General features: G+C 34.3%; 2 protein-coding genes and 1 non-coding gene across 3 annotated transcripts in view; 2 read left to right on the forward strand and 1 right to left on the reverse strand.

Moving 5' to 3' along the window:
• Window positions 1–116: 116 nt before the first annotated feature.
• LOC128182726 (ATP synthase subunit O, mitochondrial-like) lies at window positions 117–4370 on the forward strand. Its single transcript, XM_052851460.1, has 8 exons — window positions 117–223; window positions 596–640; window positions 1185–1295; window positions 1846–1918; window positions 2182–2241; window positions 2617–2729; window positions 3196–3282; window positions 4142–4370. The coding sequence occupies exons 1-8, from the start codon at window positions 149–151 to the stop codon at window positions 4256–4258; spliced, it is 681 nt and encodes a 226-aa protein (XP_052707420.1). The 5' UTR covers window positions 117–148; the 3' UTR covers window positions 4259–4370.
• Window positions 4371–4892: 522 nt separating this feature from the next.
• Trnae-cuc (transfer RNA glutamic acid (anticodon CUC)) lies at window positions 4893–4964 on the reverse strand. The gene has a single exon. It is a non-coding gene; the product is annotated as a tRNA-Glu (tRNA).
• Window positions 4965–6754: 1790 nt separating this feature from the next.
• The window catches only part of LOC128182732 (uncharacterized), a 39578-nt gene continuing 18357 nt past the window's right edge, over window positions 6755–27975 (forward strand). The window contains exons 1-33 of the mRNA XM_052851466.1: window positions 6755–7275; window positions 7555–7730; window positions 13591–13806; window positions 14510–14674; window positions 14983–15039; window positions 15486–16088; window positions 16244–16849; window positions 17805–17921; window positions 18019–18267; window positions 18506–18733; window positions 18927–19061; window positions 19160–19261; window positions 19571–19665; window positions 19780–19971; window positions 20067–20138; window positions 20293–20401; window positions 20606–20716; window positions 20988–21057; window positions 21147–21267; window positions 21352–21404; window positions 21534–21642; window positions 21821–21921; window positions 22052–22154; window positions 22585–22762; window positions 22887–22956; window positions 23174–23240; window positions 23436–23521; window positions 23771–23897; window positions 24112–24153; window positions 25245–25364; window positions 25460–25508; window positions 25613–25654; window positions 25796–25881. Of these exons, the coding sequence (XP_052707426.1) occupies window positions 7253–7275; window positions 7555–7730; window positions 13591–13806; window positions 14510–14674; window positions 14983–15039; window positions 15486–16088; window positions 16244–16849; window positions 17805–17921; window positions 18019–18267; window positions 18506–18733; window positions 18927–19061; window positions 19160–19261; window positions 19571–19665; window positions 19780–19971; window positions 20067–20138; window positions 20293–20401; window positions 20606–20716; window positions 20988–21057; window positions 21147–21267; window positions 21352–21404; window positions 21534–21642; window positions 21821–21921; window positions 22052–22154; window positions 22585–22762; window positions 22887–22956; window positions 23174–23240; window positions 23436–23521; window positions 23771–23897; window positions 24112–24153; window positions 25245–25364; window positions 25460–25508; window positions 25613–25654; window positions 25796–25881 (4680 nt within the window). The 5' untranslated portion in view covers window positions 6755–7252. The remainder of the gene's footprint in view (window positions 7276–7554; window positions 7731–13590; window positions 13807–14509; window positions 14675–14982; window positions 15040–15485; window positions 16089–16243; window positions 16850–17804; window positions 17922–18018; window positions 18268–18505; window positions 18734–18926; window positions 19062–19159; window positions 19262–19570; window positions 19666–19779; window positions 19972–20066; window positions 20139–20292; window positions 20402–20605; window positions 20717–20987; window positions 21058–21146; window positions 21268–21351; window positions 21405–21533; window positions 21643–21820; window positions 21922–22051; window positions 22155–22584; window positions 22763–22886; window positions 22957–23173; window positions 23241–23435; window positions 23522–23770; window positions 23898–24111; window positions 24154–25244; window positions 25365–25459; window positions 25509–25612; window positions 25655–25795; window positions 25882–27975) is intronic.

Below are 27975 nucleotides of genomic sequence, written 5' to 3' on the forward strand. Positions count from 1 at the left end.
CTACTCATGGAATAAACTCTGATTCAGTATGAATCAAATTGTTCTTCGTTATGGTTTCTATAATTTAATTAAACTATGAAATGTCTTACCTTTAAATATTCTTCACTTTGCACGTGCATCAATTTGCATTTAAAGGACGAACTAATAAATGAATAACGAATTGAAACGTTCAGGTGAACTTACATCAGCGGTCAAAATGGCCACTTCGGGACTGGGAATTTTGGTAAGCAACTTTTTACAATTTAATTGCAACTTGTTAACGCTAAAATTCAATTTACATTCGTTTAATTGACCATCGTATTGCTGGAATTTAACCATAGAACAAGATTCGCAATTATACTTATTGTTTAGTTTATTGTAACTTTGACCTTTCTTATTCCCTGCCAACCGGTCTATGCTCCAAATAAATCAAAGAAATCTTTTTAGACGACATAAAATGAACACGATATTGTAAATTTCTGATTTTATTGTCATGTTTGTCCTTTCATGCGTTTTAAACGCGAGGAAATTAAATCAACTTAGTATATCCCGAATTTTCTCAGTCAGTTGACCTTTAATGCCATGAAATACATGTTGTTTTCTTGACATTAAATAGGCAAGGACATTCAGTACTTCAGTCAGATGTAACAAACTTGTACAGGTATGTATTATTTTTCATTATACACTGTAACAGGTGCACTAAGATGCTGTGATCATGTTGAACACACTCGGGCCACCATTGGTGGTTTTTATCCCATTTGATGGTCAAACACCTATATTACCTCCAAACAGGAGTCAATTTTTGTTAAATTAGATAATAAAAATTTCTGAAGAAAAAGTGCATCATGCTTACCATCTGAGCAAGTAATCTGACATGTTAACTTCATTATTAAATATTCTTTTATAAAATTCTATGTGTCAATTTTTGATCTCGGATGTTTAAAAAAAGGTCAAAATTGATGTTTCCCATGTTTGTTACTCTAGAAAGATATCTTTTGTTTAAATACAACATGGCTTCATTTCTCTGACTCTCTACTTTCAATTCAATTTTCTATTATCTGGGTACCCATAATGATCTTTACTGATGTAAGTCAATTGCTCAATTTAAATATGGAGGCCTGCTCATGCATCTGTAAAGTAATACCAAATGCTATACATGCAGCACAAGTTAGGATTTTAACCTGAGTCAATGATTCTGTTTGCAGACCCCCGTCCAGGTTTATGGTCTGACTGGCAGCTATGCCTCAGCTCTCTACTCAGCTGCTAGCAAGGAGAAGTCCCTCGACTCTGTGGAGAAGGACCTTAGATCTGTGAAGGTAGGTGTTTTCTTCTGAACCAACTAACAAACTTTTTTTGTAGTGGTGCAGGGCTGCATTTTACAAAAGAACTTATAACAAAGTCAAAAATATTTACAGTCTGGTAAAATGATCTTTAAAGAACAAAATTGACATTAAACCATTTGTTTACAAATATTTCAATTCCCATAATAATATTTTCCAGCGATAAGAATAAATAATTGATTAGTTAATGATTAATTAGCATTCATTATTTTGGTCTTAAGTCGTAAGTTCTTTTGTAAAACGCAGCCCTAGATTGTACATGTTGTAAATAGCAAGAGCTAGTTATCATATTTCATATTTTTTTCTCCAAGTTATTTCCATCTTCAGCCACCTTTGAGATCTAACTGCACTGATGTATTTACCTTATTGATTTACAAGAGCTATGTTATTTATGTCTCTGAAGTAGCCAATTTTGAACAAGTTTGGCAAAAATGTATAATTTGTTTTGTGAAATTGGCTGTTAGAGAAAAGTATGTGGTTTTGCTGTATGCATTTTCCAATTGATTCTCTCTCTCTTTTAACATAGCAACTATGGGAGAAGGATACCAAATTCAGGGACTTCTTTGCTGATCCCACAGAAAATGCCAATAGGAAGAAGAGTAAGTTCTTTGACCATGTCAACAACAAATTTTTACTTAAGAAATGGTGAATGTTTTATGTTTTTCTTTGTTTGGGTGAATGTTTTATTTTTTTTCTTTGTTGGGGGGGGGGGGGGGGGGGGATGTTGGGTAATCAAACTTTTCTTTATCTTAAATGGAAAGTGATATAAGAAAAAAAAGTAAACTTTAATATTGAATTTGTAAATAAAAGTACAGAGAAAGAATCCCAGGTTGTTTCCAAAATAACTTTGTTCTACTTTTAGCTGCCTTTCAGTCTGTTGTGAAAAAGAAGAGCTACTCAAAAGTAACACAGAACCTGTTTGGTAAGTCTCTTTGTTTTGTGTGTATTCTATATCGTATATTCTAGCATTGTGAATTAATATAAGCATTTGAACCATGTGTAATTCAGTCTTGACTTCTGTTAATTGATTACAGTGATGATCTGGTACCAGTAATTTCAGTAAATTATGAAAGTAAACTTAACATTTGCTTTGTGAAGACCACTTTCCCTATATATACATTTACCATCACCAGTTTAATATTTTAAGTCTTTTTCATTTAATGGGACAACGAAATGTCTCAAGTGACAATAATAACAGTTGAATGCTCAGGTGACCAGTGAAAACAAAAGAATACATTTAGCAGTATTCCTGAATTACAAAAGATGTATCATATTCATAAGGGTTTTATTTTTGCAGACACCATGGCTGACAATGGCAGGCTCTCTAAGCTGACTGATGTCATTAACTTGTACCTAGAGCTTATGAGTGCGCATAGGGGAGAGGTCATCTGTAAAGTCACAACTGCCAAGGTCGGTATTTTCAAACCAGTATATTCTTAAATCATGAACAACCAATCTGAACTATGAGTAAATTTCCATTGAATTTTTTTTTGAAATAGAAAAAAACACCTTATTTTTAAGTACATGTGAATTTAACACATTGAAGCAACAGGAGTTCAATATCTCTTTGTTAGATTATGTACAAATTTAAACAATGTTTAGGACTGTTGGTTAATTGTTTTCTTTAAATCCCTTTGGAAATAACTAGACCTGGAAATAACCTATTGCATGCCTGACAATGTGTGTTTGTATAGAAGTTTTTGTTATAGGATTATACAAGTAATTTGATTCTCAAGATGTAGAAAATTGGTAAACATGTACTTTTACGCAATATCCATAGTGTTTTATAGTAGATATCTGACATGCTCCTACAGGTATGTAAATGTTTTTTTTCAGATTCCACACTTGTAGTATTTTTTTCATTTCAATTTTGCAGGCTTTGGATGCTAACACAAGCAAAGAGCTGAATGGTATCCTAGAGGGATTCCTGCAGCAAGGACAGAAACTTTATCTACAGACAGAGGTACGATAACCTTGTCTTAACTCTGTATTAGGGCTGTAACAGACACAGAGCACCTGTAAAAGGATGTTCAACAGGTGCTCTCTGTAAGCAGCAGGAGAATCAGCACACTCATCCAATCCGCATTCAGTCTCTTATACGTCTAATACTGTTCAAAGGCTATGTCAAGAACTTTTCTTGTTTTATGAATATTTTTCTTCTTGATCCGCTAATGAGAAAGCCCTATAAGTTTTTTTCAGGAATAATGAATAAAAAAGATCATGTTATAAAAACATGTAGGTGTTTAATGATTCATGCCAAAGCATTGATGCAGTTACTGAGATATCCTTATCTAAAGTGTGAAAGAGCCATGAGATAATGTTCATGAGTTATTCATGAGAACTAAAAAATTCAATGAGTTGGCCAAAGGTTGCTAATATACATGAAACTGGCTGTAGGTTTTCAAATGCTTATTAAACAGCAGAAAACATATTGCTGTATTTAATATTATTATTTGCTATACTTCATTAAAAATTGTGCATGGTGAAATTACAAAGTAAAGTTGAAATTAGGTATTTCCAACATCTACATCTCTGATATCCAGAATATATTGAAACAAATTGAAAGTAACAACATCTGTTATGTATTATCACCTCTTTGTTCTTAAATCCTTTGGATTAAAAAATTTCCAAGTCCCCTTAAATAAGAGATAACAAGGTTTGCCTGAAATTCATTATATATTTGAAATAACTATGTGTAAAAATTATGTAGTCCATATTTACTACATATATATAATGAATGCATTCATTATGATGAAATCTAAATCTATAGGTGTATAATCTCCTATGCTTGTTTAAGTGACTTTTGGTGTGTTTTTGGACAGGTGGACCCCAGCTTGGTGGGAGGAATGACGGTGACCATCGGGGACAAGTTTATAGATATGTCCCTCAAATCTAAAATTAAGCTGTACACGGACATTCTCAAGAGTGCCTCCATCTAGACGGGAGTCAGTCTGCCTCCATCTAGACCGGAGGGAGTCCCAGTGACCAGACTCTGATATCATACTTGTGTTTGTTACAACTTTAGGATCAATAAAAGAAGTATTTACACTTGATGTGAGTGTACTCAATAATTTAGGGAGACTTAAATCTGAATGTGTGTTTGTGACAGCTTTAGGGTGAAATAAAAGAGGTATTTACACTTGATGTTGGTTTTACTCATTTGAATAAGGGGTCTGGGAAATAAGCAGCTGAAAATCAGAGTATGTGTGAAACAGGCTGGTGTGATTAAGATTATTGATATCAATAAAAATGTACATTTGTCTGTAATGAATTAGATTGAGTTTGAAAATACTGGGTAAAATAGTTATATCTACATAAAAGGTTTACGTTGATAGTATCTGACATTATTGTTGTTCATGGTGTAGTTTTGCATACTGTCAATTTTTTTTAAATATGTATATAGTATTTTACTATCTATGTATTAGAATGTATGAATATTTGCCTCTTGCTGATAAATCAAGCTTGATAATAAATGACAAGCTTTCCCTCTTCAATTCCCAGGATATAATTTCCATATGCGTACAGTTGTTGGGGAAAAAAAATAGTTTGGAAAGAGTGAGGTGCAAAAAATCATTCCCAGACGGGGAATCGAACCCCGGCCGCCGCGGTGAGAGCGCGGAATCCTAACCACTAGACTACCTGGGAAGTCGAAAGACTATAATCGATACCCGAGGTTATTGGTATTCTAAAAAGAGTGCAACCTATCTAAAAAAAACAAAAATGGGGGGTTTGTTTTAGAAATATAAGCAAAATTTTAACACGCATTCATTTTAGTGTAGCAAAATAGTCATGAATGTATTTGAAATTTTGAACTAAAAACATTAAACTGATTTAAATTGCTTAAACGTATTCTTAATTATCTTTTGATAACATCCAAATACCCGAGTTTATTCTCTGAAATTTATAGAAGATATATTAACAAGCAGGGTGGGGCGTTTTACTTTCTTAGTTCGAGGCAAAAACAAGCCAAAAAATATTCTTCTGTACAAAACTCTGCTTCACGCGAAGAGATTTTTCCTCTTTTGAAAGGTAGGGGTTGAAGTGTAGGGTGAGAGAGGAAGGATGTAATGTTATGACGAAATAAACTGTCAAAATTATACGCACATACTAGTATTAAAGTAGGAGATAGATTATTAATGGTTTGATTTTTTTTCAACCGTCGGCCCATATAGAAGGCGCACAAGGAAGCATGCATGAATATTGATTGTTTCAAAATGTTTACTTTGGTACTTGTTTATGTGTTTATTTTTTCCCTTATTTGTTTTATATTGGGAGATGGAGAGTAGATTCACTTCCTTTTTCAATGCCCGTTTGGGTTTTTTGAAGGGGGGGGGGTCTACTTTGTTTCTGAAATGTACATGTGACTATACGGGGAAAAGCTGATTTTCTTTAAAGTGGGAAAGGGAGCTGCTTGACCCCTGTTTTTACATTTACTTAAAACAATTGAAATTTAAGACGCGCCCATTTTGCAAGTCAAGATTTCGCTTCACCGCTCTTTTTTTTACGGAAACATTATCAGTTAAAATTTGCAAAATTATTCAATTTAATGTCAATAAAATTTTAATAACAGCAATTGATAAACAAATGTAAATTGAATTGTATAGTCTAATCTTTTTATTCTCTGGGGGAGGGAGATTTTAATTAATGACACAGGGGTTTTCCAAGTAAACCAAAAATAAGAATATCAAAATTGTGAAAACGCCCACTCTCGAGTTTGAGGAGCCAATTGCAAGAGTTGTCAAAATACCGGAATGTTTGTGATTTATATATCCGTCTTTAATAATGTCATCCAAGATAACTTTATACAGGAAAGAGGAATTATCAACCTAATAGTCGGCATTACTGTAAGATCTTTATATCCGCGGAAATTCATCATTTGTAGACTATGTTAAGTACACGTATTACATGTTTGTACGTCGAGAGTCCTTCATTTGATATTAATTGTTTGTGAAGGCACCTAGTGCGACCCATATAACTTGTATTTGTAATGTATGGAATTGGGAGGGGCGTGTATGATGCTTGTGGCTCGAGGATGGAATCAATTAAACTTAGTGCAGATTCTTTTTTTGTGAAAAAAAAAAAAAAAAGGACTTTTTCGCGCCATAAATGAAAGAGGCGCAAAACCTTGAAGGACATAGGTCTTTTGTTGTTGTTGCATTTATATTAAATAAAAAACCACGTTGACACAGTGTCCCGTGAGTCTGAGTCGGAAGTTGTTGTCCCCGGGGGAATATGCACAATGAAAACAAGGCTTGACGGATCACGACACACGTCACATGCACAACATCTATATACGTTCAGTTCATAATATATTACGTGAAAACAGTGATGAATGAATTAAGTGTACACCCCCCCCCCCTTCTGATTTTGCTCCAAATGAATAATCAAATGAAATACACAAACGAAAGTCGTCCGTTCAACTTTTGACATGGTCCACTGATTTTTCTCTGCTTTTTTGGATATTAATCATAAAAACACAAACTATTTTCTCGTCTATAATTGATCACATACGGCAAAATTGAATAATTGCAGGCACGCGTCATCAAGGGATTTTGAAGCGTATCGTAGGAACAAGGGGCGTACGTTCACTCTCGGACTGTTTACCGCGCTCTTAGGGGAACCAGTGACTAAGGAGTTAAAAACCAGCCCTTGTCTTGGGTGGGAGATCGTCGACTGAACATACGAAGTCATACGCCCACCCCAAAGTCTGCTTGTAAGAGGAATTGACTGTTCAATTTAAAGTTTGAGAAGTTGGCTGTAATTTCATATTACGATATTTTATGGGAGTGTCTCGCGAACTGTGTGTAAACATTGTGATCAGTTTTCTAAGGATAATAAGGACCCCGTGTAATAAACCTTATCTGAACTTATAAACTTCACATCAACACCACCCTAGCTCTCTCTCTCTCTCTGTGATTTACATATTCCCGCCAATGAATGCGGCTCATTATGAAAGGTAGGTCACTTATGTTATTTATATAGTAATTATAGAACTTGTGTAGGTAAAAAATACATTCCCAAACACCTATGTTTTTCGTCAGTATCCTGTTTCGAAATAAAGACGAAATAGGTGAAGTATGGAGAACCTTAAAAACCCCTGGCGGTGACAGTTTGACTCATCTGTCAGAGTGCCCCCGTCCCCCGCGCGAGATTTAGCAACACTAGTCGCTTCTTCAACGCCTCTTCCCGTATTTTCCGAACAAACATGTTATAGATGTTTCCTTCTATATTGTAGGATAATGTCGAGAATGAACAGACAACATGTGAGAGTGATATCGGGGATTATATTGCTAATTGTAATCAGGTGTTCATATTGTCAGGACTTCGCCACGGATGCTCCGAAAGATCCACAAACAGAGGCGACTTCAACGACCCATGAAGCTAGCAGTGCGGAAAATTCACCCTCATTAGGTATGGCTGTCAGTAAAATGTGCACTTAAAAAGTTTTATGGCCATTCTTACAGCAAGTTAATTCTGTGGCAAAGAGGATGGTTTACATTGCCTTGTATACAAGTTTACGTTGGTGTGGTTTTAAAAAAGCCAAACATATAGGTAGTAACTACGTGTACCCTGTGAGGTTCAATAAAACCTGGTGCATAACTTTAATTTAACGCCATATTTAAACGATAACGTAGATATATATACAATTTATGAATCATATTGATTTCATTGGCGGCTTCTTTGAAGAGATATGAACAGGTGTTGAAAAAAAAAACTTACTCAAGCGATGAAATCGTTGAGGTATAGGAATTTATAAACTTTGTTCAAATGATGTTTGGTTATAAAGTCCTCTACATGCAGAGTGTCAATTAGCCAACGCCCAAAAGTTAAAAAGACTATGACAATTGTAAAAAAAAAAATAATAAGTCCTCGTGGTTGTGTGCATTTTCATTATTTTCGCACAGTGTATATATCACTCAAGACTTTGATTTGAATTATGCCCAATGTTAAATTAAAAGGAAGTTGTTTTTTTAATCAGTGAACTCCAACCATCTGATAAACAACATCCTCAATCAAAAGAATCGTACAGTCATTCCCGTGGAAAATTCTGACTTTTCAATAGATTAAACACCTAGACCACTGAAATTTTCAGTTCATATGATAATTCCTTTTTTTATTTATTATCCAATAGCCGACTGATCTTATTACTAGTGTTTATATACACCATCTATTACTCAGTTTTTCCAGGGACTAAAAGATATATAGTCTCTTGACTTCTGTTCAACTGCGCATTTAAATGGTAGTAAAGGGTATAGTCTCGTACAAAAATGTCAGAAGAATGGCGATCTTAATCCTAGATAAAATTCTCCAGCAACTCATAAGAGAGCGGACAAATAAAATCATATTAAACAGAGATTGGAAGAATTCAGCTCGGATGTAAACTTGACTACAGGCAAATCCCAGGAATGTAGAAAGATTCAAACCACAAATTAGCTAACAACAGCTTTTATATGTGGTAAACTTTTACATTGCAATCAAACACAAAAACCTTTTTCTACAAATTTGGTAGACATCAAGATTGATTATTTCTTATCATAGAACTAATTGGCGAATTTTTCTTACAAACCTCAGTTGTAGCAAGCAACCTTTGTTAAAAATCAGTGCTTTTAAAAATTTCTTAAAAGTATGCCATGAAACGAACGCACCCACTTACGCGGCCGCACCTGCATGTACCTGGTTAAGTTAACACGATTGTGCCCAGGGAACATTCCATGGACACCCGTTTGTTAGCTTTGGTTTTCCCAGCATTGACCATTTTATTTTGATTTGTTGGTATTCAAGTTATTTGAGATACTAAGTGAATCTTAAACCTTACAGGTGTTTCTTTACCCAACTCATTGGCTGCTTGCAAGCACAGTTCACTGTCTTCCATTTTTAGAAGATAAAACTTTGCATGCCATGTTTTGTTCTTTTAGCCAGACATCACTGTAAAACCCTGCAGGTTTTCATTTAAACTTTAATCTGCAATTTATTATCAAAGCTGTACATGAAATTATGTTAAAATTATCTAAGACTAAATTAGTCATGTAAAACAGAAATATTCCCATGCCTAGAACAATTTGCAGATGATCTGTGCTATGCAATCGTTTTGACATTGCTCTGCATTAAAATGATGGATCTAAAAATGTTAAAAATGTTCTAGACCGTACAGGATATTAAAATATTGTTAAGATAAGAGAATACCACCTTATTTGCATTGCTAGACAATTATATATGCGCGACAGGTAATTATCTATGCATGGAGCGGGAAATCCTGGCGTCCTGATTTAAGTAACATCTGTAAAATGTCGATAAAATAACATGCAGACAATTTGTTATTTTTTTTCTTCAAAATTCTATAATTGATATATAATTATTATTTGTTATATTTCTGCATCATCTCAAATTGATTCTATTTCATCAAATGCTATAGTAAGAGTTCATAAGTTTAAAAGGTTTTTCATAGCTTCCTTAACACAAATAAAATGGTTCCTCACTCAATGTTCATGAAATACAATTATAAGGATTGTGTATATATTATTCAATCTTTCAAAAAACGTTTTTTTAGAAATACACAATGATTGTGATATTTTTTTAAATAGAGATGAGCAATGATTGTGAACTCTAGAACTACGGAAGTAGGACCTTGTCGTTGTGTACAAACGCCTATCCTTCGATTTCGTCAACAAGATATCAATCGCTCCCCCAGACAGTAGATAGGGGCTGCGTTTTCATAAAAGATTAGAATCATTTCGTATCATATTTTTGTTTTCCAAAAAATTGACCAATCAGCAACCTTTACTGTTTTCTGACCAAATTCAAGTTTCTCTTGTGATCTGATGTCATGTGGCGATGTGATTGTTATGACGAACGAGGAAATAAGTATTCATGTATGCACTCTTTTTTTCACTCTTTAAGACCACTTTTCAATTTTTTTTTTACCGGAAAACCACGCTTAAACGAATAATATTTGCAGATTCAAATGATAAACATCTAGATAATGAACGATTATTTTGCAACTAAAAATATTAAGTTGTTTTAGTGGAGTGATGTGCTTAAAAAATTCTGTAACATCTGTTTCCGATGTACATGATAATGACATTCTATATCATCATTTATATAAAAATCAATAAAAACATAAGCTAGTATTGTCTTTACACACATCTTTTTGTATAATAATATGCGAAAATTTATTTTGTACAGTATGTTGGCTGTAGCACTATCATTGAGACATATATAGCCGCTTCTCTCGTGTTCCTTCCAACTAATTTAAAAAGTGTAGAATCGTCTCCCGTGAGGTGAACTTCCAAACTTATGATTTAAACATTTTGACTTGTATTGTTTCACAGTAAATACTGCACAGATAACTGTTAGATTTGAACAATACTGCTCTGCATCGATTCGGTATGCCTCAGCCTTCAACCCCAGTGTGCAGTGTAGTTTTTTTTTTTTTATTAAATTATACATGTACTGCTCATGCAAACTGAAGTTGTATATTTTTTACTCAGATTACCCACAGGGACCAAGCCTGTTTTAACATTAATTTCAATGTAACCATAAATAAATTTTATGGTTACATTGAAATGAATGTTAAAATGGTTACATTGAAATGAATGTTAAAACGGGCTTGGCCCCTGTGAGATTACCTTATAAATCATCATCGGAAATCCACGACCAGTCTCGCATTTAATTATACTTGTATGCGAGATGGGTCTTCGGTTTCTAACAATGATTTATAAAAAAAAGTGATTTCCCAATGATATAAGGCATATTTTCATCACACACTAGAATGTAAAATGTGATGTTAAAGTTTCATAGCGGATGCAAAAGCAGCAATTTTATGACGTCTCAGCATCAACTTGTGTGCAATATTACGCGTTCAAAATGTGTAGATATTGACGTTACATGTGTATATTTCATTTATCAAATGTTTATTTTTCAAATCAACATGTAATATTTGACTGAAAAAATATAAATCGCGGTATTAAAACAAGGCCAGACTCTAGTTATTCAGAAAACACAGCACAGACGCAGAAATAAAATAGAAACAGAAAATAAAAAAAACTGCGTTTACAATGCCGCAACTTTGACGTCGTTTTCTGAGCATTGTGACGTCAAAAGATAAGGGCCCTTTTCTCATGACGGCAGTCATATATATTATAGATGATATAAAGTACAAGCTATGATTTTTTATCGAGTATATCAGTTGCATGTCATTCACAGAGGAAACGCAACAATTAAGGAGGTTGGCACCTGAAATTATAATAGTAATGTCAATCATCCGAAAACCACTTGGTTATAAAGATAGGGACCTAAAATGTTCATTTATTTTATTTGTGACCCATATCACAAGCCATTTTTTTTGGGAAATATTGGGTCCCAAACAGATATATGATAATTTCCCTGAATTTTTGCTAAAATTTGACATGGAAATTAATAATTTGAAGAAATCAAACTAATATTTAAAGTTTGAACTACTATTAAGTTATGATTTTAATACAATATGAAGTTGAACACATGTATGACTATAAAAGTAAAATCTAAGTCAATGTTTAAAAATTCCTGTTTTACTGGTGGCTTCAAAGGCCAATACATAATGAACACAACAACAGACGTTACACAATTTTGGAGTAATCAAATTATAACGCTACTCCATGATCTGACAATTGTAATTGCGGGAACATCATACAAGCTTGTATTGAATTTTTATATAATATTACATCAAGTTAAAACATTTACATAATTAAAGCACCGTTTTTTTTTTTAAACACTTTGTTTCCTACATACACTGAGTATCGATAAAAACGACAAAAAGTGCTTTTCTCACAAAAACTATTTTCATTGTAAATAAGTTAAAAACATCAGATAAAACTCGCAGAATTGTGGCATTATAGAGATCTACAGCTGGCTATATGTATATGTATGGTTTTTTGTCACACACATGACTGTTAAAAAGCTTTGCGAGTTATAGTTACTTTATACACTTATCATGCAGTCAGAGAATATATGACACGACGAAAGATGCGCATTTGACGAGCATTTAGTTTTTGCCCACATTTCAAAGGTGAATAGCGTTAATCTTTCCTGAGGCACCCGGCACAACGTTAGCAGTAAACCTTGGCGTCTTTCTGGTGCGCTTTTAGCGACCGCTCGTGCCCCAGAATGTGTTTTATGCCTTGACTTTGAAGATCATCAAAGCCATAACAATCCTTGATGATCCACAGTTGTTGGAGTGATATATCACAGATGGCCTATGTCATCATTTTATTGTGAACTTGCGTCACAATGCAAAAACCACTACTGAACTTCTCGGACATTTATTTTGTATTAAAAGAATACACATGTATGTTTTACAAATACCACAATTCCGAAATATTTGATAGTTACGACTTTAAAATTTAATGTATCCCGTGAAAGTGTAACAAAAATCTTGTCATCTGTTTCAGAAATTGAAATTCAGGAGTCACTTATAATTTGTAATTAGCTTACAGGTTGTACAGATAGTTGACAAATGTTGAACTTACGCTTCCGGAATTTTTTGTAATAAAAAAATTCAAAAGCAAGATTAATCGTTAGCATGAAATGAAACAAGGCATCATTTACAACTTAATTAATTGTAATTGATTACTGTGCAAATTAGCGAATGATTGTTAACTAACAAGGCTGCGACATTGCGTGCGGATTCATAGAATACAAAGATTGAGGTATTAATTTCGTAATGTCTGGCAATAAATGATGAATAAGTGTTAAAGATCAAGCTTGCTAAAAGAAGATTTATTTCCGGAAGCTTGTGTAGAGTTCCATTAGGTAAACAATGTCATCTTGTTTCATTAGTGCAAAGCAAATAACTGCATGTTGCTTGTTGAAGCTTCTGTTTGCATATTGACTATTTTATATTGATACCTTGTTTACACAGATTTATTATGGTTCATTGAGAGAAAAAAGGAGACTTTAAAAACATCATAAAAGTCCTTAAATTCAGGAATAAAGAAAATGAAATCTTTCATTAAAAAAAGTAACAAAAAAAACCTTAAGTGGTTCTTGTTTGAAAATAGAAATTAAAGAGGAATATTATTGGTATATACATGATTGTATATTGGTATATGGATTGAATCAAAATACAAGTACATTGTACAAGAAAAGACAGCGTATCGTATGACTGGTTATATGGAGAGAATCCTCGTTTTATTACTTTATAGTTTCATTGACCAACCTACTAGTCTTTGACATAGACAGAACATTATTTCTTATAATAAGGACAACAACCTCAAACAAAATATCTCCCTTTTAGACCCCTGTTCCAACACATTCGAACACGACATTCTGACAGACGATGGCTTCCGGTCACCCGCCTGTCGTAGATCCCAGTCTGAGCCTCGTTGCGATGATAACATTGTCGAGGGTTGGTACCTCCTTCACTCGTCCGACGGATCGACCACCCTTAGGGTTCACCGAGAGTGTCCCAGGCAGAGCAGGTGTGGAACAGACAACCCTATATGGATGAATGGTGGGTAACAGACAACACGTGATTGTCACGTGATATTGAATTGTGGATTCTGTATGATTATGTGGACACCTGTATTGTACAACACATATTTTATTTTTTACACACAGTAGGACTAAACTCAGTACAGTATTTGCAACATCATAATTTTTTAACATTATTTTCTAAAGTTCTTAAAAAAGATCTAAATTCATCAAATAGGAACTTAAAACTAACCAAAGAATATCATACTATATAAATAGTGCCTGTTTGGGAGGGTAACAGTTGAAATTGACACCCCGAGAAAACCATTGTCAACCGACGCGAAGCGGAGGTTGACAATGGTTTTCGAGGGGTGTCAATTTCAACTGTTATCCTCCCAAACAGGCACTATTTATTTTGTTATACTGAATGTGTTTTTTAAAATTTTTAAGAAAATTTTACTGCTTTTATATAGGAATAACGTGAATTCTACAGCGAACCGTACGCGCATAATTTTCGCGCATGTAACATTTTTTAATGTTACCCGTTGCCAAGTGCGTTGCTAACGCTGAGGGTAATAGTAAATATTATTAACTGCGTCTTAACCAATCAGATTTCAGTATTTAACATGAAAGTATAACAAATATATATAATCTTATTAGCATTTAATGTAAACATAAATATCAATATTTTTAAAGTATTCAATGAATTATGGTTTTAAGGGTTGACCTTGACCTTTTTATAGGTACCTACCCCGCGGTGGCTGATGGGATAGTAGAGAGACAGATGTGTGTGAGGACGGCGTTCAGTTGTTGCCAGGACTCATTCCACGTCAAGGTCAAGAACTGCTCGACCTTCTTAACCTTCAAACTGAAACCCGTACCCAAATGTAACCAGCGTTACTGCTATGGTAAGTATGTTGATGTTTAAAAAAGCAAGAGTATGCCAAGAGAGACAGCAATAAAAAGGACCAGTTTAAAATATCACTCCGTTTTTAAAAAAAATCTTTCCACCACTAGTCGTTTTTGTAAAAAAGATAATTTGACCATTTTTGTAGCGAGTAAAGTGGCTTTTTTTTTATCAAACCAAGTTTTAAAAAACAATTTTTCTTTTACAGTTTGACATAAAAAAATCTATTTCGTAATATCTTATAGCCAACAAAAAATCAGATATTTTGACAGAGCTAGATTTGTTAACGTTTATAACCATTGTATTCAGACAGGAATGAGTGTGCACCCATAACCAATACGGCTCCTATAACCGCAGAATTCACAGGTAAGACAGAATCATTGCATCATTTCGATGTCTTTGAAATTCGAGACTTTTAATACTTCAATACTACAAATACATTTGGAAAATTCTTCTTTATAATTTTTTCAACATTGTATGATAGAAAAACCGTTCTTAAATTCGCGGAACCTAATGGCACTCCCCACCCCTAAAAAATCACTAATTAACAAATTCTCTGAATATTTCAAAGTTGTGTCCATCCTACTTGTGGCATCCTTGTTTAATATTCTCTGTACTTCTGACCAGAATATTCGTAACGTATGTTGTCTAATTGTCCTCATGTATCATTTACATTTTCATGGTTTTATGCGGATAAATGAACATAAAACAAATCAAATACCGGTATTCAAAAACACAGAGAAAAAATAACTAAATTGTTAAGTTGTATGTTTGGGTTGCTTTGGATAATGTTAACAGTAAATCTCTTACAGATGATAACCTTTGTCCCAATGGAACCTACAGGAAGGCCAACAACAACGCAAGTCAAGAAAACAGGAACAATCCCTGTCTATCATGCCCCCTGGGCTTCGTCTGTGCTAACGGGAACAAATCGCCCTGCCCGCTGGGATTCTACTGCCCACCTGGGTCCTCTAAGGCTGAGTTGTGTCGTCCAGGGAACTACTGTCCGAGGGGACCACATTACCCGATGCAATGCAAGGCTGGGTTCTATAACCCAGCCAATGCAAGTGTCAACAGTTCAGCATGTCTGCCTTGCCCACCGGGCTTCTACTGTTTCTCCAAGGGCCTTGATAGTCCCACAGGCCCATGCCTTCCCGGGTTTTATTGTTCCGGAAGTTCAACCAAAGCCAACCCTGATGACGGAATTATGGGGAATTTATGCCCACCTGGTCATTATTGTCCAAGAGGTTCGGGACAGCCGATTCCTTGCCCCGAGGGCTTTTTCAATCCGACCTCCATCCGTTCAAAATGTGAAATTTGCCCAAAAAACCTTACATGCCCAGAAGGATCAATATACCCTTTCGAATGCAATTCTGAGAATGTCTCTTTAAGTGTGGAGTGTTCCTTACGCCCTGGTAAATATTATATGTTATATTGCATAGTACATAACTGGTATGACCAACATTTAATTGATTCTTGGTTAAAGGGATACATATATATTATAAAGAGGTAATAATGTCAAATAAAATTTTTCATTATTTTTTGTTGTTACAAATTTACCTATTTACAGCGGAGCCCACAATAAATCCATGCAGTAACCCAGATGGATCGCGCAAATATGGAATATGTGAAGATTGCCCACCTGGAAATCTATGTAAAAATGGGTTCAATATCAGCTGTCCTGCTGGATATTTTTGTCCGAATGGAACAAGTGTATTTATCTGTCCGGAAGGATACTACTGTCCGGTCGGCCGGACGAGTCCGATGCCATGTCCAATCGGAACCTTTAATCCCTATTCCGGCAATGGAACAGAGAAAGCCTGTTTGAAGTGTACTCCGGGATTGTTTTGCAAGGATAAAGGTTTAAGTGTTCCCTCCGGGCCCTGCTCACCCGGATTTTATTGCAATGGAAGATCAGTCACTCCCCACCCCTTAAACGGACACGGGGGAGATATATGCCCAGTCGGACACTATTGTCCGGAAGGGACGGGACTGTTCACTCAATGTCCGCCGTCTACGTACAACCCATCCAGAGGCCAATCGAACAATCGGTCCTGTTTAGCTTGCCCTGAGGGGCTGACCTGTAACAGATCGGGACTCGCCCTGCCCAGTGAATGTTACGCGAACTCCACGAATATTACGGACGCTTTAACAGACATCAGTTGTCCAGAACTAGGTAATGTAATCGTAATCCTATTGTAGTGTTTCAAAAATTATTTAGATTTGCACAAAAAGTTTTGTCGTATTACATGTGTGTTACCTGGAACAATGGTAAAGGACATGGAACGAATTTGAAGAATAATCTAGACTCTTCTCTCTGTTATTCTATGTATGATGCACAGTTTACGCAATCCGTGATTAATGAAGAAAGAATTGTAAGGACACTTCGTAATTGGGCCACATTTGTCAAAGTTGAACATCAATATATCATTTTAACAAATGGCAAGGGAAACGTGTCTAATCCTTACAAATGTGCTTGTGATGTTGAGCAATCTTTTTAGCTGGTAATTGCAACAGGAACAAATCAACAACCATAAAAAAGAACAATTTTATTCGAAGAAAAGATTCTAGTGCATACTATGTGTAACTATCTACGGATTGGGGTATGTTTAGGACCCTATCTACATTTCACTGGGATATCAAGCTGCTTAAAGCACCATGTGGTCGTCCTTACGACCATTTAAGCGTCTTTTGTAGTGATCATTTACAAGTTTATCCCTGGTTTATAGAATAAAAGTTAGTTTAAATTTGTTTGAGTGATATGTCATAGAAGTAGAAAAGAAAACAAATGCAATCTACATGCAATGTATGCCATGATTTGCAAACTAGGCAAGTACATGTATTATGAAAACAAATATTAGGACTAACTTAAATTACATGTACTAGTAACTGATCACGGAAACCATTTAAAGGACTTTTTTTGAATTTGAATATTTCATTAAGTTAATATGGCACAAAGCATAATGTACGTGACAATGAATAATCCACATTTACAATATCTTTATACAATATATTTGTGAAAGAATCATTTTTCATTGCTGAATGGAGGATCCTTAGATTATGCTACAATTAAACCAGTAGTATTTGTGAGCCGGTTTCAAAAAATTACGAGTGTAATAAAATAATTACAGGTGATTACTGTTCCAATAACTCAAAGTGCTTGTATGAAGGAACATGCAGAACCAACAACAAAACCTGGGGTTTCTGTGAGTGTCTCCCCAATAACGAGGGAAGCTTTTGCGAAATCGGTAAGACCAGGAAAATTATATAATATTATATGATTATATAATTGTCTTCTAACTGGACATGGATCTTGAACGTACATGTATGTTACTTTTATATTAGATAAAACACTGCTTTTCTTGATGGAAAACTCTACACTTAACTATCAGACGGTTGAAAAGGAAGAAGTTGTCGTGGAGATCGTGTTCGGAACGTCCTTCTTGCAGAGTGACTTGAATATCACGTGGTACAGGAATGACCTGAAGGTCAGAAACTCGTCCCGCGTGGAGATCACCACGGATGTTGCAGACGACTATTTCAGACTTTACACCACCAGACTCAGGATAAAGTCTGCCAGAGAGTATTATAACGGTACAATAACACTCACATTACATATAGTCAACCGGGCATCACTATTTTAAGATATACATTTTAATCTGAGACTAATTTTGCCCAGAACAAAACAGAACATATCTGAATATATATCTCCAGTTTACGGCCAAAAGCAGACAAATATCATATAAAGTGGTGTACATGTAGTTTGCAACACCTATAACTCTTTCTAAATGTCAGTACATGTGGTAAATTGGTATATTGTGTTCGTTTCTAGGGTCCGCGGTGGTAGTGGCAAGCCTCCCACAGCTCGGGGTCAGCGTCTCGGTGAACGTCTCCCTGACCGTGGTTCCTCTACCCGTGGTCACCGTGTCCCCACTGTCGGTCAGTGTCCAGACAGGGGGCGCTGTCGTACTCACGTGTTCTGTGCAGAATCTGGATCCCAGCAATATGGCGGCCACGCTGGAGTGGGTCAAGGACAGGGATGTACTGTTGTTACAGCAACGTAAGTTTCTCTGTGGTAACACCGTCATGTATTTTATCTGGGAATAAAGAAAACTTTTCACAAACGTTGATTACATGCATAATCTATCTAAAAAACTGAAAGTTAAATAAATACATGTACTCAGAATTTACAAGTGATGAGGATGCTGTTAATAGATGAACATTTTAATTTTTATTCAAAATATGAATTTTAGAAAATGAATCAATGCTTACGATCTCCAATGTCCAGAAAGACCGGGCGGGTCAGTACGTGTGTCGCCTGAGGTACAGTGTGTTAGGGGTGAACGGAACCAGAAAGGCCGCCGCGGACGTCTTTGTGTACTCACCAGGTACAGAGAAAATCCGGACTCAAATGTGTTCGATTTCAAAAAAAACAAAAAACTATTCACACAGTCGGGCTCTAACAGTTTACTTTATTTCCTTGTAGATGATTTACGATGTAAGAAGACTGTAGATGAGCACGGAATTCACTGGGAGGTCGGAGTGACAGGGATGGTGTATTACGCTCTCTGTCCGGAAAATTACGTAGGTCAGTAACTAAAGTTTATTAAAACCAAGCTTTACACCTCATAAAGCAATAATACAATCTTTAGCATTCATCATGCAAAACGTTTTGTAGTATTTTAGACCCACTAATGCCATTAAGTTTAGAATTGTAGAATAATTATTGTACAAGCTATTTGATATATTGTTTTGTAAGATTTATCATTTTTTGGAATGCCATCATTCAACCATTGCAAAGTTGACCGCATGTCAGTCAAGCCCGATACAATTAATACATAAATCTACATCGGTATTGTGTCTATTTGATACCTTAAGTAAAATTTCATATTTTAAGGAAATGCTAGCAAACTCTGTAAATCCGACGGTACCTGGGAGCGCACAGTTACCATCAATTGTGTGGACAAAGATATTGCCGAAGCGAACCAACAGGTTTGTTGCCAAAACATTTCATCGTCCAGTATGATTTTGTTTATCATTTTTTTAGTACTTTCTAAAAACATATCAAAAAATAAAAATGTGATTTTAAATTTTCTTTGCTTTCAGCTGGACGATATTTTGACCAACAACATAGTAGATACGAGTTTTGTATCGTCTGTTGTGGGTAAACAAATGGCTTCTCTGCGTAACTGGACTGCGCAACACATTGGTACTTCCGGTGACGTAGATAGAACAGTTGGCCTCCTGGATAAAGTTCTACAAGCAACGGATGTAGCCAACAGTAAACTTCCAGATAACGTAAGAAATTTGTTTCATTGTTTTGTGTTTCAACTTTTAATGAGACTTTTTTTTTTTTAAATCCTTCCTAAATTGGTTATTTTTTCATGCTTCAGGATTTTGTTAACGTAGTTGATAATGTACTGAGTGAAGGGCAAAGTAAAAACTGGAGGGATATCAACGAACAGGTACCATTTATTCGTTCAAGCGTGGATTCAAACACTATTTAAAAAGACAAAATATTACTCTGATTGATATGTTTTACCACAATATAGTGAATATACCAACAAATGAGTCTCATTAAACTGTTCCTCTTATTGAAACCTTTTCTTATCATTGCAGACAAAGGAAGGATCCAGTCGAATTTTGTCCACGGTAGAGGAATTTGGACAGCAGGTGTCCAAAGGTTTACCATCTGGAGAATACAAGAACTATCATGCCAAAAACTACTGTAAGTTCACAGCAAATAATCAGTCTCTTCTTTCTTTCTTTCTTTCTGTAAAATTCTTTCTTTCTTTGTTTTTCTTTCTTTCTTTCTTTTTTACTGCGTCTACTGCTATGGTTCTGGTTTCGTAATATAGTTTATCTTGCTTTTCGTTGAATGATTTTTTAAATTGAAAAATCAAGAACAAGAACCGTTTTTGTGATACTGTAGTTATGACTGTTGGTCACGGATCAACTCAAGAAAGCGTGACGTTCCCGGATTCACCTGCCTCAGACTCTACGTCATTAGTGTTACCTGTCCAATCTGATCCTCAAGGAAAAGGTAAGTCTTGGATTTTTTTAGTTTGTTTAAAATTATACGAAAATGAATTTCATTCAAATTTGGTTTTGTGGGATTTTTTTTTCCGGAAAACTCTTTCCATGCAATTTTAGAAGTTTTTATTTCACACAATAACTGATTGTATTATAAATTTTCTAATGATTTCAGAGATAGCGAAATATATGCCATCGAGAAAAAATCTCACTAACAGTCTTTGAACATTGAAATAGAGCATAGTTTACATGTACTTCGAATTTATTGTTTATTTTTACAGAAACTGTTTATAGCGCAACGATATACCGTACAGCGTATACCTTTCTTCCAATAAAAAATGAACTATCAGGGTAAGTGTTATTTCGATTCTTTCATAAGTCAATTGAATAAAAAGTATAAAAAAAACAAGTTTTTAGCTAACACTTCTCTACTATAATAGAAACGGATCTGCAGATAACTCATATGTGAACTCGGACGTTTTGTCCATGGATATTATCGACGAAAGAGAGAAAATTTCACTGAATCCCGGCATTGTGCTGAACATCGAACACAAGACAGAGGTAGGGAACGTTATCACGTGTGATTGAATCAGTTAATAAAACGATTAAATTATCATTTTAACCCATTGTCATTTCCTTTTTTAGACTGATCTTGATAAAACCAACGTGTCATGCGTGTTTTGGAACTTTACTCTCCGGTATATTTATTTAAATATTTATTTATTAATTTGATATTATTTAATTTAGTGTCTTTTAATATGAAAAAGATATTACAATATCTCAAGAATATGATGTACTAATTGATCATGTTGTTTATTGCTTTTAAGGTCATGGTCCTCTGAGGGCTGCAACACAACGAAAGTCAATGGTCACGTGACTAGATGTGAATGTGATCACCTGACAAACTTCGCTATTTTGATGCGGCCATACAGAGAGGTATTCAACTCGTCATAAAGCTATCATCTAAAACATAGGCGTCCTTAAATTTCTAACATTGATGCTTTTTGTAATTTTTCATACGAATTCCTTCATAAATGAAGCTCATTAAATTATGAATGATAAATGATGATTTGTGACTGTAAAAGAATATCAAAGTTTTTTGTTCTGTGTTAAGGAGACGGAGGACGCCATTCTGAGTCTGATTTCACTGATTGGCTGTTCCATCACCGTGGTCCTATCGACAATAACATTCTTCATCTTCATGATTCTATGGCGGTAAGTTTGCTGTTGAGGCCACACACGAATTATGATTTTTTATCCACATCAAAAAAGACAAAACGTATTTGAATTCAACATATGTTTCCTGTTAGCGCTTGGATTAACCATCAATCATTTTTATCAACAGGTATATTAAGAATGACCAGAATTTGGTCCTGATACACCTGTGTGTCAGCATTTCCCTGGCTTACCTGCTTTTCCTCGTGGGTGTCACCAGAACGGAAAATAAGGTATGAGACGCCCTGTCTCTCCTCCCTTGTTCACTCACTGCATACATTAAGATTATTTCATTACCGTAACTTATGATGACTCAAATGAGATAAAAATTTATGATTAATAACTGTATTGATAATAAAGTATCATTTTCCTTGCCTATTAATTATTTGACTCATTTCTAGTCACGAATTGATAATTTTTTATTAATACACAAAAACATTCAATTAATATTCAAAGAATGTTTGAGTCAAGATATTTACAGATATGAATGTATCATTTGATGATTCTTATTAGATGAAGTGAAGCACACGATTACAGTGAATTTTATTTTAATCAAATTCAGTACATATTATTATTATGCCTTGTTATAAATTTTACTTGATAAATCTATCATTTATGTTAGCGGTTAGCATGACTTTACATGTAAGTCTCCCTATTTTCCAGGTGGTCTGTACAGTAATAGCCGCCTTCCTGCAGTACTTTTTCTTGGTGGAGTTTTTCCTGATGCTGGCTATGGGGGTGTACTATTTCCTACAAATCACAGTGCTCTATTACTCATTCAGTACTGCAAACGACATCAAGGCCAGGCTGAACATGAAGCGACTGCTGCCCATTGCTTGGGGTACGAATTACTAGACTTAGTTTACATGTACAGCCATTTACAAAACTCGAAGGATTGAAAGTTATTTTCAGTTTAACATTTCATGAAGCTTAAAAGTGTAAAGGGTTCATGTTTTTTGTTTCAGTCATTCCTGTCTTCATAACTGGCATCACCATAGGGGCAACCTACACACGGGAATACAACCAAAGTCGTGTGTAAGTACATACTAATTGTACTACAGAATTGCCTTCCAGAGAACAAATCAGTGTTTTTTAAACAAATGAACGATACCATTGCGCATGCTACGCTATAAGTATATACTGCAGTCACAAATAGCTACATGTATAACAAACTATTCGCAATAACACCTAGCCAGTCAGACGCTTGTTGTGTTTATGAATGATGATAACAACAATATAATGTATATTGTAGATGTTGGTTATCGACAGAGAGCGGGTCCCTATACGGGTTTGTTGGACCCGTGTTACTTATCATCTGTGTAAGTATTCAATAGAGCATCATTAGAGCGGTGTACTTATTATATTAAAAGTTTCAACGTTTTATAGACATTAGAGATTTTAAGCATTTGACCGTGTACGTCTGCGGGGCGTGTAAAGTAACAAGTATGTTTATAGGTAAGCGTACCAAATATTGATACCATAGCTTATAATGCTTGCCTTTCTTTAATTTTCAGATCAATTTGTTCATCATATGCTCGCTTTTCCGCGTAATGTGCGCAACAAGACTACTTGCAGAGTCCAACACCAAGCGAAAGGCCACGTGAGTATTCGCTGAATAATTTAAACCTTTTATACATTGCAGTATGTATATGTATGTAAGTAAGCTTTGTTAAATTTCGTGGGGTATTTTCAATAACAAAGTCAGTCCCGAAATCAATTCACATGTGTATTATATAAGTCATATTGCTGATTTGTTTCCTTGTATTTATTGAATTATTTTCGCATTTATATTTTAATGTTTACAGCACACAGTTGTTGATGATTGAGGTTTCTGATTTTCTGATTACAGGACTGGTCTGCGCAGTCTGTGTACATTATTACCCGTTCTGGGCATCACGTGGGTGTTTGGTATATTGTCCATCAATGAGGACTTGATAGCATTCCAGTACCTTTTTGCAGTATTTAATTCCCTTCAGGTAGCCTAACATTACGTGTTCTTAAGTTAAATCGTATATCTGTTACACATTAATTTCCATTATAAATGGATACTTATCCATGATCTAGAAGTTTAAAATTTGGAGTAATAACTTCTATTCTGTACTTGTATACATAATTTAACTTTTTATTAATGTTTATGTGTTGTTTTCTCGAATGATTTCTTGAATGATACTATCAATAACTTTTTTGCAGGGGCTGTTTATATTTGTTCCAAATTGTTTACTCAATAGAAAGGTATTTATGAGCCATTTACAACTTCAATATTGTGTTTCGTTACAATTTTTTTGTGCAGGGTTTGACACTAAGGCACGTCCGACCGACATTGTCTAGTAAACAATAGGTACGGTCGGGTTAAATGTCTGTGTACTAGCCCGACTGGTCGTGTGAAAAAAAGGGTGCACATACTTTTTCTGTAATATTAATATCAATAGAAGTGATTAATTAATCTAGTCTGTCTTATCTTTAGGGGTTATAAATACGGGTGATGCAATCACACGCTGTACAAGACGATGTTTATTACTTTAAGGCTAGTGTTGATTCTGTATAACAGTGAATTTGTTGGTAACTTGTAATTACCTAATAACACTGCCAAATTTATACTAAAATAATTATAAACCCTTTGTTTACAGTTATAATATCTTTTTAAAAAAATATAATCCTCAACATAATGGTTGGGTTGGGCTAATGCCACCAGAATACACTAAAAACAGAGACTGATTTTATTTGTCATTTTAGTTAACACAATTACAACACATTTTATCTATAAAATGTATGAATACATCAAATAATTTAGATAAACTTGATAATTTTTTTTTCAATTTTTAGAATTTGTTTTATTTTCTAATCATAATGACTTGTTTCTAATCTAATTTAAATTATTAAAGTTCAAATCTGTGAATATCATCATTATTGTTATGCCATTGTCAAGTTATGAAAGTCTCCCCGATTTCTCCATGTTTCTCTGTTAAGGAGAAGTAAGGGAAGTCTCCCTAAAGTTTTGTTGGTCCCAACCATTGAATACTTGTATCATTATTAGTACAGTTTGAATAAAATTAAATCTTAAATAGTGTTTGTATGATTCATTATTGGTAAAGATAAACCAATACAATTAAACAGAAACAGGTATTTAATATTTTATATTTGTCATTACTTTTAGTTTATTTTTGTCAAAATTGGTCAGGGCTAGTGGTAAAAGGGTCAGGGCTAGTGAAAAATTGCCGAGGTAGCCCGACTGGTCTAGTAGTTCAAAAACTTAATGTCAAACCCTGTTGTGATCTTTCTGTTTAGTTCGATTTTCATCAGGGATATTAATTTCATTTGCACAGGTTCGAGAGGCCCTTCTCAAGAAGATGCGATTATTCGAATCTCAGCAAGAAAATAGCAAAATTCAAACTAAGAATTCTAAAAGATTATCGAATGTGCAAGAGAATTTGAAGAAAGTTAAGGTAGGTTTTTAAATTCATTATGTTTCCTGCTTTTGCTGTATACTTGAAACATTAATGTTTAATATCAAATACACATATGTTTCTATCTATTTCAGAATGACAAAGAGAAAGAAGCAAATTCAACAAGAAGAGTTACTCCGCCTGGTTAGCATTCATTTACAAAAGGAATTAAAATATTTGAATATTGAAAAATCATGAAAAACTATATATTTTCTAGTTTTTACAATGAATATTTTTTCTGCTTACAGTACGGTTAATAAAATATACAAAGCAGTTGGATTTTATTGATGGTAAGAAAAAAAAATTACTAGTAAATCCAGTTTTCTTCAGTTTCATTAATATTTTATGAAACATAATTTTCTATTTTATTGAAACTTTTATAAAATTAGATAATTCAAATCAATAAATGGACATGAAATAATTACATTTAGGTGGTCACGACAATGTCTGCTTTGACGCCATGTTGCCGATAGATGTCGTTCCTTTGAGACGTCAGTCTTTATCTGACAGCACGCCGGTAAGTAGTCCTCCCTTGTAATTTAAGTGATTGTTAAATTTGGAAAGCATGAAAAGGTCTGTTTCAGTTTCAAAGTTATACAATTTTTTTCCTATAAATCAATCTACAGGCGGCCATTGGAAATAAGGTACATAGAGAATGCACTAATGTTTTTGGTGTACAAGTTCTTTAATTTTCTTTTTTAATGACCTTTTTTACCCATTCATTTCTTTTTTATTCCTATGGACTTTTCTTTAACTATGGACTTTTTGTGAGCTGTTTTGAAAAATTGAAGGAATATAACATACTCAAAATAACTAAGTTTACATAAAATCACCAAGTTTATATAAAATCACTAAGTTTACATATTGCAATATTGCTTCATACCATCTAATTGGGACTTTTATACATCTTGCAGAGGACATCTGAAACAAATATTCAGTCAAAATCGGATGAAAACGGATTTTATAATGTGGATTTAAATGACCAGTATCGCCTGTGATGAGGGTGCCATGTGAAATCAAAGAATTGTGCCAAAGACCTTGTCAAGGACCGCTGTAACTGTGATTGTTTTGTTATGTGTGTCATGTTTACTTTTTATATATTGTTTATTAAAGAAATTTTATATATTAATAATACGCATGTAGTATTTAGAATTTGCTGAAATTATTTAGGTAAAGTGATTAAAACACGGTGTTTTAAGTGTCAGAAAATTATTAAGAGATCTAGAAAGCCAGAGTCCATGCAGACAATAAATCCTTTGTTTTTCAACGTTGCTTAAATAATGTTGATTGATCTCAAAATATTTACATTTTACAGTGCCTTTGTCAATGATAACTTTAAGAATGGATTTTGTATGTATAGTCTGATACATTTCATCAATAACAAGTTTAATATTTTAACGTACAATTGCTGAAAATTACATAAATTCAAGTAATAAAGAATCATTCTTTGAATATTATGAGGTGATCAATTATACGTAAGTGGTGATCAAATCTATCATAAAGCCCTATTGGATTTGACCCCCCCCCCCTTCGACCGTATTTCATCACGTCATATAGTCAAAGAATGATTCCTTATTCCTTAAATAGTTCAAAAGTTTAAAATAAGAGATAGTATAAAAGTTTTCGCATTTGGTAGAATTCGAACAGATAAACATTATTCAAAATATACTAGTATATCTTAATTTGTCATCTGAACTCTCTTCCTTTACCCACTTTTCTCCCTTTATTTAAGGGAGAAATAAATTTAAGACCGACAGTCCGTAAAATAATACGAAAATGCAGGAATAAAGGAAAGCAGATTCCATTTTTACTTGTTTATATGAAAGACAGCTTATATTTATACGTCTAAATAAAAAATTTTAAAGCTCTTACCTGAAAGATATTCAATACTGCAAAGAGAGAACACCCTCCCTAACAGCCAAAAGACCGAACAATTTTACTCGTTACTAAGTTACTCCAAGTACAGTAAGAAAGGCACAAATAACCTTTAGACAATTTCTGATGAAATTGTTATAAACCAGTATGAATATTATGAACATATATCTGGCATAATCAAGATCGATGCCTTGAGAAGAGCCGTGATTAAGATACTTCCAGCCTGAAATAATCAACATATTGACAGATCTAGAATCACCAAGATCTTTAACAGGCATGCCAAGGTATATTCTATTTAATATTGTAAGAAAATTATGAAGGTCACATATTTTTCGCAGTGCCCATTACATTTCCACAAAATATTACCTGTCATATCGTTTCAAAAAAGGGTTACGTTTCACGTCATCTCACCAATTTTCGATAGAAGTGAGGTGTGAATCACGTTGTCATCTATTTTGTAGGTAAATATTCTGTGTATTATTGCAAATATTCAGAGAAAAAATAATAGACATTGATACAGTATTTAATGGTCTTGAGGTTGTTAGTAATTGTTTACGCTATTGTCCTGTATTAGAGTAATTCTTGTTTATTTACATACACATTTTTCATTTTATCATACACAAAATTCTTATAAGGCTCATGGATTCAACACAGTGCTTCATGCATTGTATATCACTATTATCATAGAAGAGAAAATATATAGTTTTTGTATACGAATAACTAGAAAAGAGAAACG

The sequence above is a fragment of the Crassostrea angulata genome, chromosome 5 (genome assembly GCF_025612915.1).
Source record: "Crassostrea angulata isolate pt1a10 chromosome 5, ASM2561291v2, whole genome shotgun sequence".
Taxonomy (NCBI): domain Eukaryota; kingdom Metazoa; phylum Mollusca; class Bivalvia; order Ostreida; family Ostreidae; genus Magallana; species Magallana angulata.

What these genes read in the sequence shown, in the direction of transcription:
- LOC128182726 (XM_052851460.1), top strand. Translation starts at nt 149, where the DNA reads ATGAATAACGAATTGAAACGTTCAGGTGAACTTACATCAGCGGTCAAA. An exon ending in CTTCGGGACTGGGAATTTTG is followed by an intron (nt 224 to 595) that starts GTAAGCAACTTT and finishes GACATTAAATAG; the next exon opens with GCAAGGACATTCAGTACTTC. An exon ending in AGTAACACAGAACCTGTTTG is followed by an intron (nt 2,242 to 2,616) that starts GTAAGTCTCTTT and finishes TTATTTTTGCAG; the next exon opens with ACACCATGGCTGACAATGGC.